The sequence below is a fragment of the Miniopterus natalensis genome, chromosome 7, assembly GCF_054644295.1.
Source record: "Miniopterus natalensis isolate mMinNat1 chromosome 7, mMinNat1.hap1, whole genome shotgun sequence".
In the NCBI taxonomy this organism is placed as follows: domain Eukaryota; kingdom Metazoa; phylum Chordata; class Mammalia; order Chiroptera; family Miniopteridae; genus Miniopterus; species Miniopterus natalensis.
Genome location: NC_142087.1, coordinates 25,807,482 through 25,822,361, shown reverse-complemented (window position 1 = coordinate 25,822,361; position 14,880 = coordinate 25,807,482). Strand labels below are relative to the sequence as shown.

General features: G+C 43.2%; 1 protein-coding gene across 2 annotated transcripts in view; it reads right to left on the bottom strand.

The window, feature by feature from the left end:
• Window positions 1–14,880, bottom strand: part of PCSK2 (proprotein convertase subtilisin/kexin type 2) — a 177,179-nt gene that overhangs the window by 79,828 nt on the left and 82,471 nt on the right. For both annotated transcript variants that reach the window (XM_016212025.2, XM_087818587.1), the window contains 3 exons: window positions 13,928–14,041; window positions 11,387–11,495; window positions 4,100–4,137 (listed from right to left, as the gene is read on the bottom strand). In XM_016212025.2, coding sequence (XP_016067511.2) covers window positions 4,100–4,137; window positions 11,387–11,495; window positions 13,928–14,041 — 261 coding nt within the window. The remainder of the gene's footprint in view (window positions 1–4,099; window positions 4,138–11,386; window positions 11,496–13,927; window positions 14,042–14,880) is intronic.

Genomic DNA, 14,880 nt, shown 5'->3' with positions numbered 1-14,880 from the left:
CCCAGCACAGCCCATTTCTGTCTATTTTACCCTTTAATAGATTTCTAGGTCACCCTCTCTGAGGCGATGTTACCAGCACCGGGCCACTTGCCTTTGGCTTATCCCCCTAGTGAGCTCTGGGTGCCTGTACCTGTCTCTTTGACAAGGGCTGGGGGAAGGTAGGATGTGCTGGGATTTTAACATCCCCTGGTACCAGCCCTCAAGCAATGACTGACAGAAGTCGCTATATCAATACCCCAGCTTCCTGGGGTGTCACATCCTGGGTGGGATAACTCTGGCACATAATCTACACTGTCCCTGATCCCCCAGTGCAATGAAGTTCCAGTGGCTCCCTTGTTTGATAATGTGCTGTTTATTAGCTGCCTTCCCTTCACATCTCATCTCCTCCACCCCCCCCCCCCCCCATTCCTGCCTTCTGGGATCACCTCCCAAATAAACTACTTGCACTCAAGCCCTTGTCTCAGGGCCTGCCTTGCAGGGACTCAAACACAGACCTCCCCAAAGTGCATTTGACCAGAAGGGCACCAGGCTAGCTCATCACATCCCAGCCATTCAGTCACCTAACCAGGTGTGAAGCAGCCTGTTAATCCTTCGCTCAAACAATCTTTGAGCTTACCACTGTCCACTGATTTCATTGTCCTGGGCGGGTCTACTACTTGCTCTCCTCAGTCTGTTAATTATAGTGTAAAATTTTTAATTAAAAATAAAGAAGATAAACTTGGTTAGTAGCTTTAAAGTTGTCACTCTCAACTCTACACAGGCTGAGAGAGACACTGAGGCTGGTACACACCAGTTCAGGTTCAGGTTCTCTGCTGAGGAATTAAGAATGAGATATTTGGATGCTCAGCTTTCTCATAGAAATTTTTTTTTTTAAAATCCTCACCCGAGGATGTGTCTATTGATTTAAGAGAGAGGACGGGAGAAAGAGAGAGACAGAGACATTGATCAATTGCCTCCCATATGTGCCCCAAATGGGGACCTAACCCACAACCTAGGTGTGTGCTCTGACTAGGAATCGAACCTGTGACCTTTCAGTGTACAGGATGATGCTCCAACCGAGCCACACCGGCCAGGGCAACATAGAAAATTCTGTGATTAGATTACAAAATTTGTAATCTGCTATGTAATTAGACATACTTTTTTATAAGTTTTTAAGTATTTGATAAATGTTGACGACTAGGACCTTCCTCTGGACTGAATTTCTGTTCGATTCTTTATTTTTTAATCCTGAGGATATTTGTTTTCATTGCTTTACAGAGAGAGTAGAAGGGAGAGTGAGAGTGAGAGAGAGAAACATCAATGTGAGAGACACACATTGATTGGTTGCCTTCCACATGCACCTCGACCTGAGCCAGGGATCGGGCCTGTAACGGAGGTACATGTCCTTGGCAGGAATTGAACCCAGGACCCTTCAGTCCATGGGCTGATGCTCTAACCATTGAGTCAAACTGGCTATGGCACTGTTCAATTCTTAGATGTCATCTATGTTAAGATTAGTGTAGACTTTGTCATCTCAACAACATACCTGCCAACTGGCCATCAATACTCCTCTCGAACATTTTCAGATATGGAGAGCTCATTACTTACTGGGAGAGCTAATTCCTTTTATTTATCAACCTTAATCATTAGACTGTTCTTCCTTTAACTGAACTAAACTCTTGTCACCTATTGGTGGGAATTTTCTTGGGAGAAATTACTGAATTAATTGAATGCCACATCCCACATAGAGAATTGGAACTATTTGAAAACATATTTAATGTGCCTCTTAAGTTGTCTCCCCCCTGCAAGTCTTTCAGCTTTCCTTAGCAGGTACAGAGTCCCTCTAGTACCCTTGTCTATCTGTCACTCTTCCTCTTAGAATGAGACACCCATTGGAAGGAACCTAGTTGTCCAACAATTGGGGACTGGAAAGTTTAAATAAATTGTAGCACGAGGAAATACTGTGTAGCCCTATAATCATGTTTTGAAAAGTATTTGATATAAAAATGTTCATGACCTATCAAGTGGAAGGGAGCATTCTGTATATGCCATAAGAGCCCAGCTTCATTAAAAATACACACATAGAAATGAACACAGCACTCATATAACCCATGGAGTTTTCCAGGTATATCCTGATATTGCAGAGTTGAGAGGAGCTAGTACCTTTCAATTTGGATGCTTTACTTTCCCATTTCAGCTTAGGGTTTGGGGCAGAATCATAATGTCATTTAGCATTGTACCTGCAGTTCATCAGAGCCCCAGAGAATTTTTCCCCTCTTGAATTATTACCTCTTTTAATCTGATAACTGGCGTTGGGAACAGCCCATCACAGATACACCTGGGCTGAACAGAGAGAAGGGAAGGATGCCCAGGTCAGTCTCCATGTAAGTGGCTTTTGTGGAGACTGGACTGGCAAGAGGAGGTCAGTGTTCCAGCCCCACTGGGGGCCACCCCACCTGGAAGTCCTACCAGCTGCAAGATGGAGTAACACTGGTTTGCGAAAGTGAGCAGAACCCTGTTTGGCTCTCTGCGAAATGCTGGGTCCTAGAGATGGCAGGAAGCCTGTGCAACCACAGCTCAGCTCAGAGAATACAAATGCCCTCTGTGTGTGCCCCCTGCACACCATCCCTGCCCTCTGTGCTACCATCCCTGCCACTTCTGTGTAAGGAAAACCTCTGGGTATCAAAGCACTGGAGAAAATGCAACACAAGTGTTTCTCAATCTCCACTTTGGACAACTCCCCAGGGCCCTGTTGTTATTGGGGAGACAGAGAAGGGGAGGGCATTAGAGGAGGCGAACAAAGCTCTATGTGGGGCAGTCCCTTTAGGGAAGCAAAAGGAACAGCCATGCAGACAGCTCCACATGTATCTGCGGTAGGGGAGAAAGGACACTGGAAGGAGAGGAGAACTGTTTCCTGAGGCTGCAGATGGAACACTGAGTGGAATGTACAACTCACAAGTGGTTCTTTATTGTCTTATCTACAGGAGTCGATTCTCATCTCTGGGAATAGAGCTTTGGATTAGTTTCTGTCTTGTCTCTTTGGCGCACCCTGTCTGGACTGTACCAATGGTTCATTTAATTTACCTTTTAATTATTAAAAGGCTGCTCAGCCCAATGTACACTCTTGTAGATTTATAAGACCCCCCGTAGTAAATAGAAACCCAGCCCATGGGCGCTCTGTTTCCTGATGCTCAATGCAGTAAACACGTGGAAATCTCTGTTCTCATGTAGACATACACACCTTCCAGGGCGAACGACCCAGAAGGTTGACCCCAAAACACTACTGCTTGCTAACCATCTTTTCTCTATTGAAGTTTGTGTTTTCTTAAATATGATCTCTTCAGCCACTAAAACAACATTTTTTAATGCTTAGACCTGCAGCTTACACAAGTATTGCTTAGTAATTGTTTAGATAATTTTAAGTGAACACACCAACACTTGAACTTCCTGAAGTTAAAATAAAGTGATCTCTTATCTTTAAAGGGTTTGTAGGTTTCATCAGGGAAGCAGAGCGACCTGCTGGGTCAAAGTCAGAGCCTGTGGTTCTAGCCCCACAGCCTTTACCATGACTTCCTGTTAATCTCTCTCACTTGTCACGGGAAACTAAGTACTCTCCGCAGTGTTGCGGGGAAAAGTTGGTGTGCAGTGCTCATAAACCCAGAAATAATAAAAAAGATGAAGTTCTTGCTTTTATATAGCTACGGCTGCAATGTGAGTTGTTGCACTTTTGGGGATTTTGCCATCCGCTTTATCCAGCAAAAGCCCAAATGGCTCATTTCCACCCCTCAATTCAATATCCTTAGCTGGAGTTGATTTTAAACCTTGCCAAAGCTCCCTCATGTGTGCCCCTCCCTGTACCTTTTTTTTCTGGCGCTCTGTTCTTTCAGGCCTCAAGTTTCCTTCCTTTCTTCTCGGGAAGCCACCAGCTTTTGCTGCTGCCCGGCTCCGTCAAGATGGGCAGTTTGAGTGTGCAAGCCTGTTCAAGCACGGACGTGTTCACCTGTGAGTGGCCTGTGTGCATGCGTGTGTGTGTGTGCATGTGCGGGCGTATGCTCCTAATAACAAAGGACACCAGAACACTTAAGGCGCACGTTTCCCACACAGGTCAGTTTGTACTTACATAGTTCGAGGCCAGGTCCGGGTGGAGATAGTCAATCCCTGTGAAAAGAATAGCACAGGAACAAAAGGTTAATACCTGCCGCCGTCCTCAGGAAAGCTCCTCTGGAAGGTCTCTCCTTCTGTGCTGCTGCCAGGAGGCACTGCCGGAGGCCCCAGCCTTCGGTTCTGCTTCCCGAGGGAGGGTGGGCTGGCTGCACCGCCCAAGTGGAGAGACAGCTGCCACCAGAGGCATCGAGGAGTGAAGCCAATTAGAGCTTGGAGCCTCAGGACAGGACTTCTGCCGTAACTGTCAGCACGAAGGGGCTGAGTGTCTGTAAGATAGATGGCTCATCAGGGCAGTGAGGTAAGAGAGATTTGTGGAAATCCTGACATTTCTGAAGCATCAACTGGCATTTCTTCTGAAATGAAACTGGCCCGGGGGAGGGAAAGCAATTATTATTTAACAGGGCCTGGACAGCAATGGATTAGGAGAGGGTTCTCTGGCATAGAAATAATAAGAGCATCACAGCTGGGCAAGAACAACGACTAAGCAAAGGGCAAATGGTCTCCCACAAGATGTCCCAAGTGGGAGCTGATGCTTGTCTTTCCAGAACACGGCTTTTTGAGAGGCCTGAGACCTTGAGTCTCCCAGCAGGGGTGCTGTGCTTTCTCCTAGATGTGGACTATCTTGCTGCCCAATAGCCGTTCCGATGGTAGAATTATGGTCCCTGAGCTACTGGCCTCCATCAGACTCATGAGCCTCAGAAAGTACCCTGGAACTTCAAGGGCAAATTGAAAAGTTTCCTCCAGGTCTGAGAGCCATATCATCATTGCAGTAGGTACACCTAAGCATTTAGCCCTCCAGGGAACCGGCCAGGTTCCTGCACTAACATAATGGTTGTAAGCGTAGGTTTTGGAATCAAAGGTTCGATTTGGAATCCCAGCCATGCCGCCAACTGGCTACATGACTTCAAGGGAAGTGCTTGGCCTCTCTGTGCTTTTCTTCTTGTCCTAGTGGAGGTGAGAACAGTGTGCTGTGCTTACGCTGGTGGCATTTAACAGCTCTATTGGGTTGCAATATTTAAAAGGCAGAAGTATCATTCAGTCTCTCCCACCTTCCCTGCATACATTCTAAGGCCAGGTCACCACTATAGCTTTGTTTTGCAAAAAAGAACTTGCATCAGGATGTATATAGCTGACCCATGAATGTGGGGTTGGAGGCGCCAACCACCCAGGCAGTCAAAAATCTGCATATAACTTAAGTAGACCCTCCACAAATGTGGATTCCCAACCACCAGCTGACCCTTGCAGAATGCGAGTTTGAACTGTGCTGACCAATAGAAAAACCCATGTATAAGTGGACCTTCACAGTCTAAGTCAGCATTCTTCAAGGGTCAACTGTATTTCTAAAAACCTTTTTTCTTTGTTTTTGTTTTTTTTTTGTGTGTGGTTACAAGTAATTTCTGCTAAGTACTTTCAGGACTGGGAGTCACTGTTCTACAGAACATGTTTTCTTTCTTGCTGCTGGTACAGATATCTGAAACAATGACTGTTACCATGCTGATTTCTATAGCTTGGGAGAGTATAGCTGGTCTCTTCCTGCCCACCATTCTCCTCCTCCCACTCCCCTGTCAAGGAGAACTGAAGAAGGACAGGGGCCAGAAGACTTGAAGAGTAACATTTTGAAAGTCCTCAGACCTGTGTTCTGGACTCTAATTCAGAGATGGTTAGTTTAGGCTGTGTTAGGGGTGAGCACAGGCTATGGGACCAACAGATCCAGTTCCATTTAGGCTTAGACACTGTAATATTTGTGTGGCTTTAGCCAAATGACGTAATCTCTCTGAGCCTTGGTTTTTTTCAACTTTAAAATGGGGATATTATTTACCTTGCAAAGCAATTTTCAAGATTAGAACCAATTCATTGAAAGTGTTTAGCTTGTAGTAAACACTTGATAAATTATATTTCTATCATCATTATCAGCACCATTATCTACCACAACACTAGAGTTATGTGGATAATGCCGAAGAGCAGAACATTAAAAAAAAAAAATCTACTTGGTTTTAGAATGTTGTGTCAGAATTAAGTTGTTGTATATATTTGCTAAAACTGGTTAAATTTTGTGAACTCATTGTTAGGCAAACATTTTTGTAACATACAGATAAGGTATAAGGAAAATGACACACACACAGACGCACATACAGAGAATGATTTTTTTCTAACAGGGAGTCAATTTTTAAAACATGACTCTATGCTCTATGCAAGTTGCTTAGGAGAGGAATTTTCTGAGAAATAGTAGTCCCTTTTCTATGAAGGGAAAATATTGAAGCAAAGAGATAATTTGAGCCTAGACGGAAATTAGAATTAAGACAAGATAAATTTAGCCAAATTAAATAAAACGTCTTTAATTAAGTTATGGGGAAGACCAGGTGTTAAGTTAGAACAGACACAGATTTTGGTCTGAGAAAGAAAAGGTTATTTATAGAATTGTGAAGGATGACAGACCTGATTCAGAATAATAATAATGAACTAAAGCAAGAAAATGACAACCTGGTAATTAAATAATATTTTAATAGTTTTGTATGTTTGATGATCTTTTGAGGAAAATCTACTGAATACATCTAAATCAGCTTATTTTTTTACTTCTTCTACTAGTAATATATTCAATTTTATTTTTCATGTATTTGTTTATTTTCAGCAATGAATGACAGGACGTATGTAGGTCCTGGAAAAACAGACAAGTTGGACACTGAACCCAAGCTGTACAACTATCACTGCCAGCCAATCATAATGAGTATGGTTCACAAATTAAAAAGACTTGGTTATATTTTTGTTCATAAGCCTTTAGTATCCTGCCACTAGTTTGAAGTCAAATCCACAAAGTCCAAATTCCCAGGAAGCTCTGACAGTTCTAGAAACCTCAGGGAATTAGGTCCATGTACAAATTCCTAGTTAGAATGTTAATAGTTCAGTTGAGATGTATTACATCTCAGGACCCTGGTCCTAAGCCCAGTTCCTTCCATTGCTCTACGAAAGCCAGCTCCTTGCACCATACCCACTGACTTATATATTGCAGAGAAGTAGACCTCAGTGGATGAATTATATTTTTTTAAAGGCGGTGGTTCAGTATCTCTGATTCCATATGGTCTTCTACAATATGACGTCAGCCCCCGCCCCCATTCTTTTTTCTTTAGTCTGGGTGGGCTGCGTTTGCTTCTATAAATAAGATATAGTGGAATGCCATTGCATGACTTCCAAGGCTAGCTCAGGAAAGCCCAGGCATCTCCCACCTGTTTCCTTTGGACACTGGCTTACTCTTCAGGAGGCAAGCTGCCATGTAAGGAGCCCATGTGTAGTCACTCTGTTTGACAGCTGAGCTCCAGCAGCAGCCAGCATCAACTCCTAGCCTGAGAGTAAGCATCTTGGATGTTCAACTCAGTCAAGCCTTCAGATGACCACAGCCCAGCCAACATCTGACTTCAAATGAATGAGGGTCCTCAGGTAAAAACTGCCCAGACAGGCTCTTCCTATGTCACAGAAATCATGAGCAAGATACTTGTAACTTTAAGCTGCTAAATGTTGGAGTCATTTGATACACAGCAATGAGAACTGGTACAGACATCCTGCTGGGTCTTCTGAGAACTGTGAAACCCAAATTAGGAGAGAAAATGTTGCTTTTCTATGTGACGCAGAGCTCTGAATCTCTCCGAAGGGTGTGGGTGACTGTTGCTCTTAAGCTTGGATCTCCACTGACATGGATGAATCCCATTCACAAAGTCCCACCAGGGAGGTGGAGCCAAGGGGCAGGTTTCAAGTACTGAGGATGGTGGTTAGGATTAGTTGTGAGACTTTGGGCAGTTTCTTGCCTTTCTAAACCTCAGTTACTTCATCTGCAAAATGTGGATAATAATAGGACTAATCCTAGAGAATAATTGTGGCTGTGTTTCCAAAATGTTAAGCAGTGCCTAGTATATAGTGAGTACTCAATAAACATTAGTTCTTATTGTTACTTCAGCTTGAAGCTCTCTCTGACCCCACCTCACCGATTTTCAGTCTTACTGCCTTGGCTCCATCTGATATCAGTTAAAAGTCTTGACCATACCACCCCTGACCATCTTTGACCTTAAAAAACAGTTGCTTGCCCTGGATCATGCCTGGGCTGGTGACTCTTGACCATTCCCATACCTTGGTATGGTCACATACCATTTTCCAGGTCAAATTTCCAACACCAAGCAATTCCATTACAACAAAAGAAGTGAATTATCACCATTAAATGGGGTCCTTGCTGACATCTACTTGCCTGGAATGTCAGCATAGACCCTTAAATGCTTCCTGCCCCTTTGGGCAATAATTAACCATGGAGGAACTCTCCTACTGATGTGCAGTGTCTGGAAATGACATTGTTGATCTAACTGAAGGCAGCAAATATTTATGGAGCATCAATCAAGACACTGGATCCAGTAGAGGAAATGATGACTGAGTTTTGAATTGGGCAACCAGAGAAGAATGAACGGCTATTAAAGCTAGGTTATCAAAGCATAGAGATGATATAATAGTGTTGTACGGTGGCAGATGGTTACTAGACCTATGGTGATTATTTTATAAGGTATGTAATTGCTGAATCACTATGTTGTACACCTGAAACTAATATAATATTACATGTATGTCAACAATATTTAAAAAAAGAACCTTTTTTTCAGGATTAGTTGTGAGATTTTCCAAGTTGTGAACCAATTTGTTCAACCACAAATTGAACCTTTTACACACAGGTAATAGAATATTTGCCACACAGACCAAAATACAGAAAGCCAGTGCTTTATACAATATTACATTATTTTGCTCTTAGGTGTCAGGGTCAGCATCTGTGCCTGTCTTTAGTCTTGTTTTGCACTGATATCTTGCTGAGAATGTATCTGGGAAATGATAGCATGCCATTCACCTGTCCAGGCAGCTGAGAGAGAAATTATAGCTCTGATGCTCCCAGCCACACCCTCACTGCTTCCCATTTCTAGGTGTTGGGGCAGAGACGCCCACTTGAGTGGCATGGTGAGAGGCTGCCAAGCATCTGGACTTGTCCTCCTTGCACTGGGGGCCACTCTTATCCCAAATGTGCTCATCAACAGTGGATTTGGGGAATGGCTTGGCAGTCTTTTTCCCCCTTCAGTTATCACACTTAATAAGCACATGCTGAATTAAAGAGTGTCACAAATCCTTTTTCCCTCTCTGTATCAGGAGTCAGAATCTGTTAGGCCTTCTCTGAAATTTGGCCCTGCGATTAGATCCAACAGAGTGGCTGAGTGATACTTGCTCATTCCAGGCGTAGACCTTAAAGAGACTGGCAGCTTCTACTTCTTAGAATGCATGTTCTTGGGAGCCCTGAGCCATCTGTAATAAAGCCCATCTACATTGCTGGGGAGACCGTGTGGAGTGGAAAGGCTGGGACTGCATGGAGCTGGGGGGAGCCTCCAGTTGAATCTAGTCCCAGCCATCTTCTGGCTCCAATTGCACTAGAGACCCCAGAAAGGCCAGCAGCAGAACTGTCCACCTTAGCTTGGTCAACCCACAGAACTGTGAGAGGTAACAATACGGTGGTTGTTTAAAGCCACTTAATTAGTAGGTGGCCAAAACAACAGAAAAGTTAGGAGTTTTAATTGGGAGGCAGAGAGTTTGCTGTTTTGGAATCCCAAAGGCCACTAATCAGCAGACGAAATAACATCAAACAAATTCTGTCAAAACTTTCTGAAGGACTTGGCCTTGCAAGCCAGGAAACATGGAGCAGAGCCAGGAGTCGGCTTGGCTGTTTTCGGAAGGGGTGATGGACACACAGGCAAGGGGGCTATATTTAAAGAGTTCTGAAGTAGGAGTCACAGGGTGTTGGAGGTTTCGTAAGAGCGGGGTGCATGCCTATTGTCACTATAGGGCCGCTTTTAGGGTGCTTCTCTAATACCTAGCCAGGGGCACACAGTAGATATGCTATATGAAATGGTCACTACAATATATCCTAGGCAGGTTTTCCCCAAACCTAGGTGCATCTTTCTCCTGGGTGAGCTGGCCTCAGCCACTTTGGTTTCTAAACCAGAACATCAGGAAGGAAGAGGCTGTTATGAGCCCCCCACATGCACACACACTCTTGCGCAGAGCTCTTTCTTCTTGTGAAAGCCCTCGGCCACTGGAGAAAGCTTTTACATCCACTTCAAAACGTTGAACCCATCAGAAAACAGTGAGGCATTGTTTTTATGTTGCTATTTAATGAGCCCACACAAAGACAGCAGCAATTTTAATCACTCTGGCTCCCCTTGTTTTTCCATCAATTCTGCTTCAAAGGCTTGCTTTAGAGAACATAGTGTTCTTTGAGGATCTTCAGAAGGGAAAGGCTCCATCCATTGTTTCATCTTTGTATAGCCTTTATAGGTAATTGGGCCAGAACTGCACAGTGGAGCTTTTACTGGAAGCCTCAGACGGCTAATGAAGGGCGACAGACAGTACATCCCCAATGAGATGACTACAGGGCAGAGATGCTCCAGGATCTTGGCAGAGCCAAGGACATGTGTAGTTAGAAAAACAATTCATCCAACCCACTGGTTTTCATATCACAAATGATAGAAAATAAACTGTTAAATCTTTATCTGGCAAGTGTTTGGGATAACGTTATAGGGGGCATGTGTTATAAAATGTTATTGAAGTCTGCTTTACAAGGCTTCATTCTGAAAGTAACAACAAAGTAAAAAAATTCTCTAAACCTCAATCCTGCTGCTAAAAAAGCTGTCTCATGGAGCTACAGCCACACGGTCTAATAGAAATTTCTGTGATTAAAAATGGAGCTGGCTTGAATCTCAGCAGCCGTTAGACCCAGCAGCTATGAGAACCTGAAATGAAGCTTGGAGCTGAATTTTCAATTTTATTTAGCTTTAACTAATTAAAGTTTAAACATAAATAGCCACATATGGTTAGTGGCTAGTACACTGGCCAGTGTGGATCTAGAGAAATAGATGGTAACTATAAAGGGGTTTAGAAGATGTTTTTAGGTAAAGTAAAGCAGTGGCTTAAGAAATTAATGTTGAGTGATGATCACGTTTCATTTGTTTATTATTTTAGCTTTCTAAATTTATTAACTCAACAAAGATTTTTAAAGGATATCCTCAAATTTGAGGACCATGGGTTTGGAGGAAGGTGAAGGTTTGGCCATAGTATAGATGGTCATCAGGCCCAGCATCTGGCTATTCTACCTCCAAAACAAGGACTCTCTTATATGCTAACGGCATGCAAAGATATACTTGCTTCCAAATGATGTAAAGGGCGATGTAACACTCACCGTCATCCATGATTCCAATGGTAACACCTTTCCCTGTGTAGCCCAGCTCCCAGGCTTCGGCCACATTCAGATCAAGGCCAGGAGTGCCATCGGCTTGTCCGGTATTGATCTGGTGCAGGAATTCCAAAACAGAGACTGTTATTAATTTGGTGTAATAAAGCACTGTGTAAATGTTGGCTTGATATGCTCTGCAGCCACCTGATATTCCAGGGCCAGCTCAAAAGTCACATCGTCCTTGAACCAGTATTTTGGGTGTCCCCTCACCCACTTCTTCTAGCCTTCTCCCTTAATGTTTCAATATACACGATTGATGTTTTATATTTTTTATAAGTGTGCAATCACAGTTTCAATCCTCCCATCTTTTATGACCAGATTGTGATCTTTAACGTCCTTAGGGCTGCCATTGCAAGAAACCCTCCGCTGTTGAGAATTAAGTGCTCGGTGTTGTAGGTCTTGGTTAGCGTCTCATGTTGTGAACTTAGCACCTGCTTCGAACTACTCTTGGGTGTGATTTTCTTACTACATACACCATCCTCTGCAAGAGGGAGATGTTCCATTTACCTTTGTGATTTCAGTACTACCACACCAATCTTGCTTAAACAGATTTGTTGAGCTGAATTAAAGATAGCTGGCTCAACTTTAGTGCATATTCTAATTCTAATTCTATCTATCTATCATCTATCTATCTATCTATCTATCTATCTATCTATCTATCTATCTATCTATCTATCATCTATCTATCTATCATCATCTAATCTCTTTCTCTATATCTATCTATATATAATCTCCTCCCCCTTAAAAAAATTCAAAGATGAAATAAAGGAAAAAAAAGAAAAAATCCCAAATAAATGTGCTCACTACCTTCTTTCCACACTTCCTTGTCCTGTACAGATTTTCTCAAAGAGGAATTGTAAAAAAATAGTGACATCTGAGTCTGTATTGTCAGAAGCTCACAGTGACCAATTTGGCCATTACAGTGTTGCTAAAACATCATGTGAATGCCAGTTCTCTTCATAAAAATGGCTGCTCTTCTCCTTCCAGACCTATGGTAAGATTATACCTCTCCATTCCCTTAGAAGTGAGAGTGACAACATGACTGGTTTGGCCAATGGAATATGTGCCATTGGTCACAGCCACCCAGAAGCTTTAAGAGCCATTGTGCAGTTTGCCCTCCCTCCCCTGATGTGCTCATGAAAGCAGGGATGAAGAAGGAACAGAGATGGAGCTTGATCAGCCTGCGTTCCCAAGGGGTTACAAAGCATCGGACGCATAGCGTGAGTGAGAAACTCTGATTTTGTTAGGCCGCTGTGATTTGAGGGTTGTTATTGCAAGAAACCTAGCCTATCCTGACTAGTACAGTCATCCCTCTGTATCCAAGGGGGATTGGTTCCGGAGCCCCTGTGGATATGAAAATCCGTGCATGCTCAAGTCCCTTATATAAAATGGTTTAGTATTTGCATATAACATGTTTTGCTTACAGGTTACAGCAGGACATGCCTACACATCACTTCATTTGCATGGGCTCAGCATGGTGCACTGATTGTGGCAAATTGAAGTTTTGCTTTCTGGAAATTTCTGGGATTTTTTTTGGGGGAATATTTTCAACCTGCAGTTGGTTGAATCCATAGATGTGGAACCTGTAGATATGAAGGGCTGACTGTACACATAAATTTATTTGGCTACTCAGGTGGAATTTTTGGAACTCCATGCCAAAAAGCAGAAGGTATGGTCAAGTTCTGAGGCCTCAAGAGGGGGTTGTGATGCATTCCTATTATGTAGCAGTCCACAGGTCATAATTTCTTTTCTCTCTTGCTCAACATCTTTTAATCTTAAATAAAGCTTTACTCACATTCATAAATTAGTCACTCCTTTTCCTCAATATGCCCTGCAGTTTGGTTTGTTTGGAGGCCTTGGGCACCGCCTTTTAAACATAAGTCAAGCCATCCAAATGGATGGGCTCTCAGTGAGCCAGAAAATATTCACTAACAGATAGATGGATGGGTTTCCTAGCCTTGATTCCTGCATCAGCTAAGTCCCGTGGAACTGACTTCCTGCCATTATTTGAGGAAACACTGATAGATGCTACTTCTGTTACTTTAGTCTTCAAGGTCTCTTGTTTGTTTCTTGTGAAGTCACCCGATTCTTTGTCTTATGCCTGTGGTTTTATCATGTCCTGCCATTACTTGGACTGTTGAGAACCCGCATAACTCTTCCCAGACCTTCATGTTGACTTTTACATGTGTTCGCAAGTCTTCATTCACACACTGGTGCACTTTCTCAGAGCCTGGGAGAATCTAATCTGCTGCTGCTACTTGCTTTGACCCTAGGAGACCAAGGCTACTTAGCAGTTCAGAAGAAAGCAGATTAGAGAATGAGATGCTTGGGTCGTGACAGAAAATCAATATGTGTCAGAGGGGACAGAGCAGTTCATGGAGTCGGATGCTGGCAAATGTCCCAAAGAATAATGAGGAAATAGAAATGCATTTTAAAAATCCGAAATCTCGAAATGAGAAACATTAGGAGTAATACACAGACACTTACCAGATACCACTGCTTTGTAAAAAGAGGATCATTCATGTTGATGTCGATCTCATTGATATCTCTATACCCTCGTTTTTTGCGGTCGAATCCTTCTTGTTGCAGGGCCATCTTTACCTGGAATGACAATACCGGCACATTACCTGAATATCAACCTAAGCAGCCCTCTTTTGAAATTCATTTCCATGAATTCAAGTTCCATTTATATATAAGATGTTTTTTCCCTCAGCTGAAGCCAAGCTCATCTCATATACACTCTCACTAAAGTGTATATGAGATTATTTTCCAAGAGCAATTAGTTTTCCTTGCAGTGAGCAAATGGGCTTGGTGATGGCTGAACATGAGTTTCCTTAAATAAGAATTAGGTGGAGAAAAGCACTCTCAGAGCAGACAAGGTAGTAGGGCCATTAAGCGAAGGGAACAGGGCAAAGGAACCCTCCCATGTGTAAGGACAGGAGAAGGGCCCCTCTTGTTCTTTGTCGTGGCCTTCCACAATTTATGAGAAGCACCTGGTAATTAAACCCCAAGATTTTTGGCGCTAATTTGAACAGCCCCTCCATTCAAACTGCAGAGAAGATAAGCTACTCTCCAGGCTACCCTCTTCCCTGCTGTTTTCACAAATCAGAGATAATTCACACCAAGGAGCCTCTAGTTAGAAATTTCCCTTTCCCCCTCCCCTTCAAACAAGCCTCTTTGGAACTATTCATGACTTTTGTTCTAAGCATGTTTTACAGTCTTAGGAAAAATACTAAGACACTTTCCCAGGACATCTGCCGGACTGTCTCCTGGAAAGAAACAAACTGTAACTTTTCAAGACAACCTCTCCGGTACCTGCTCAACTTCCTGATGACCCAACCCCCCTCTCTTCCTTGTTGCCTAGCAACATAACTGCTTAAACCCCAGACCACCCTTTGTTGCTTGCCCTTGTATTGATTAGCATGCATGGACACTTTCCC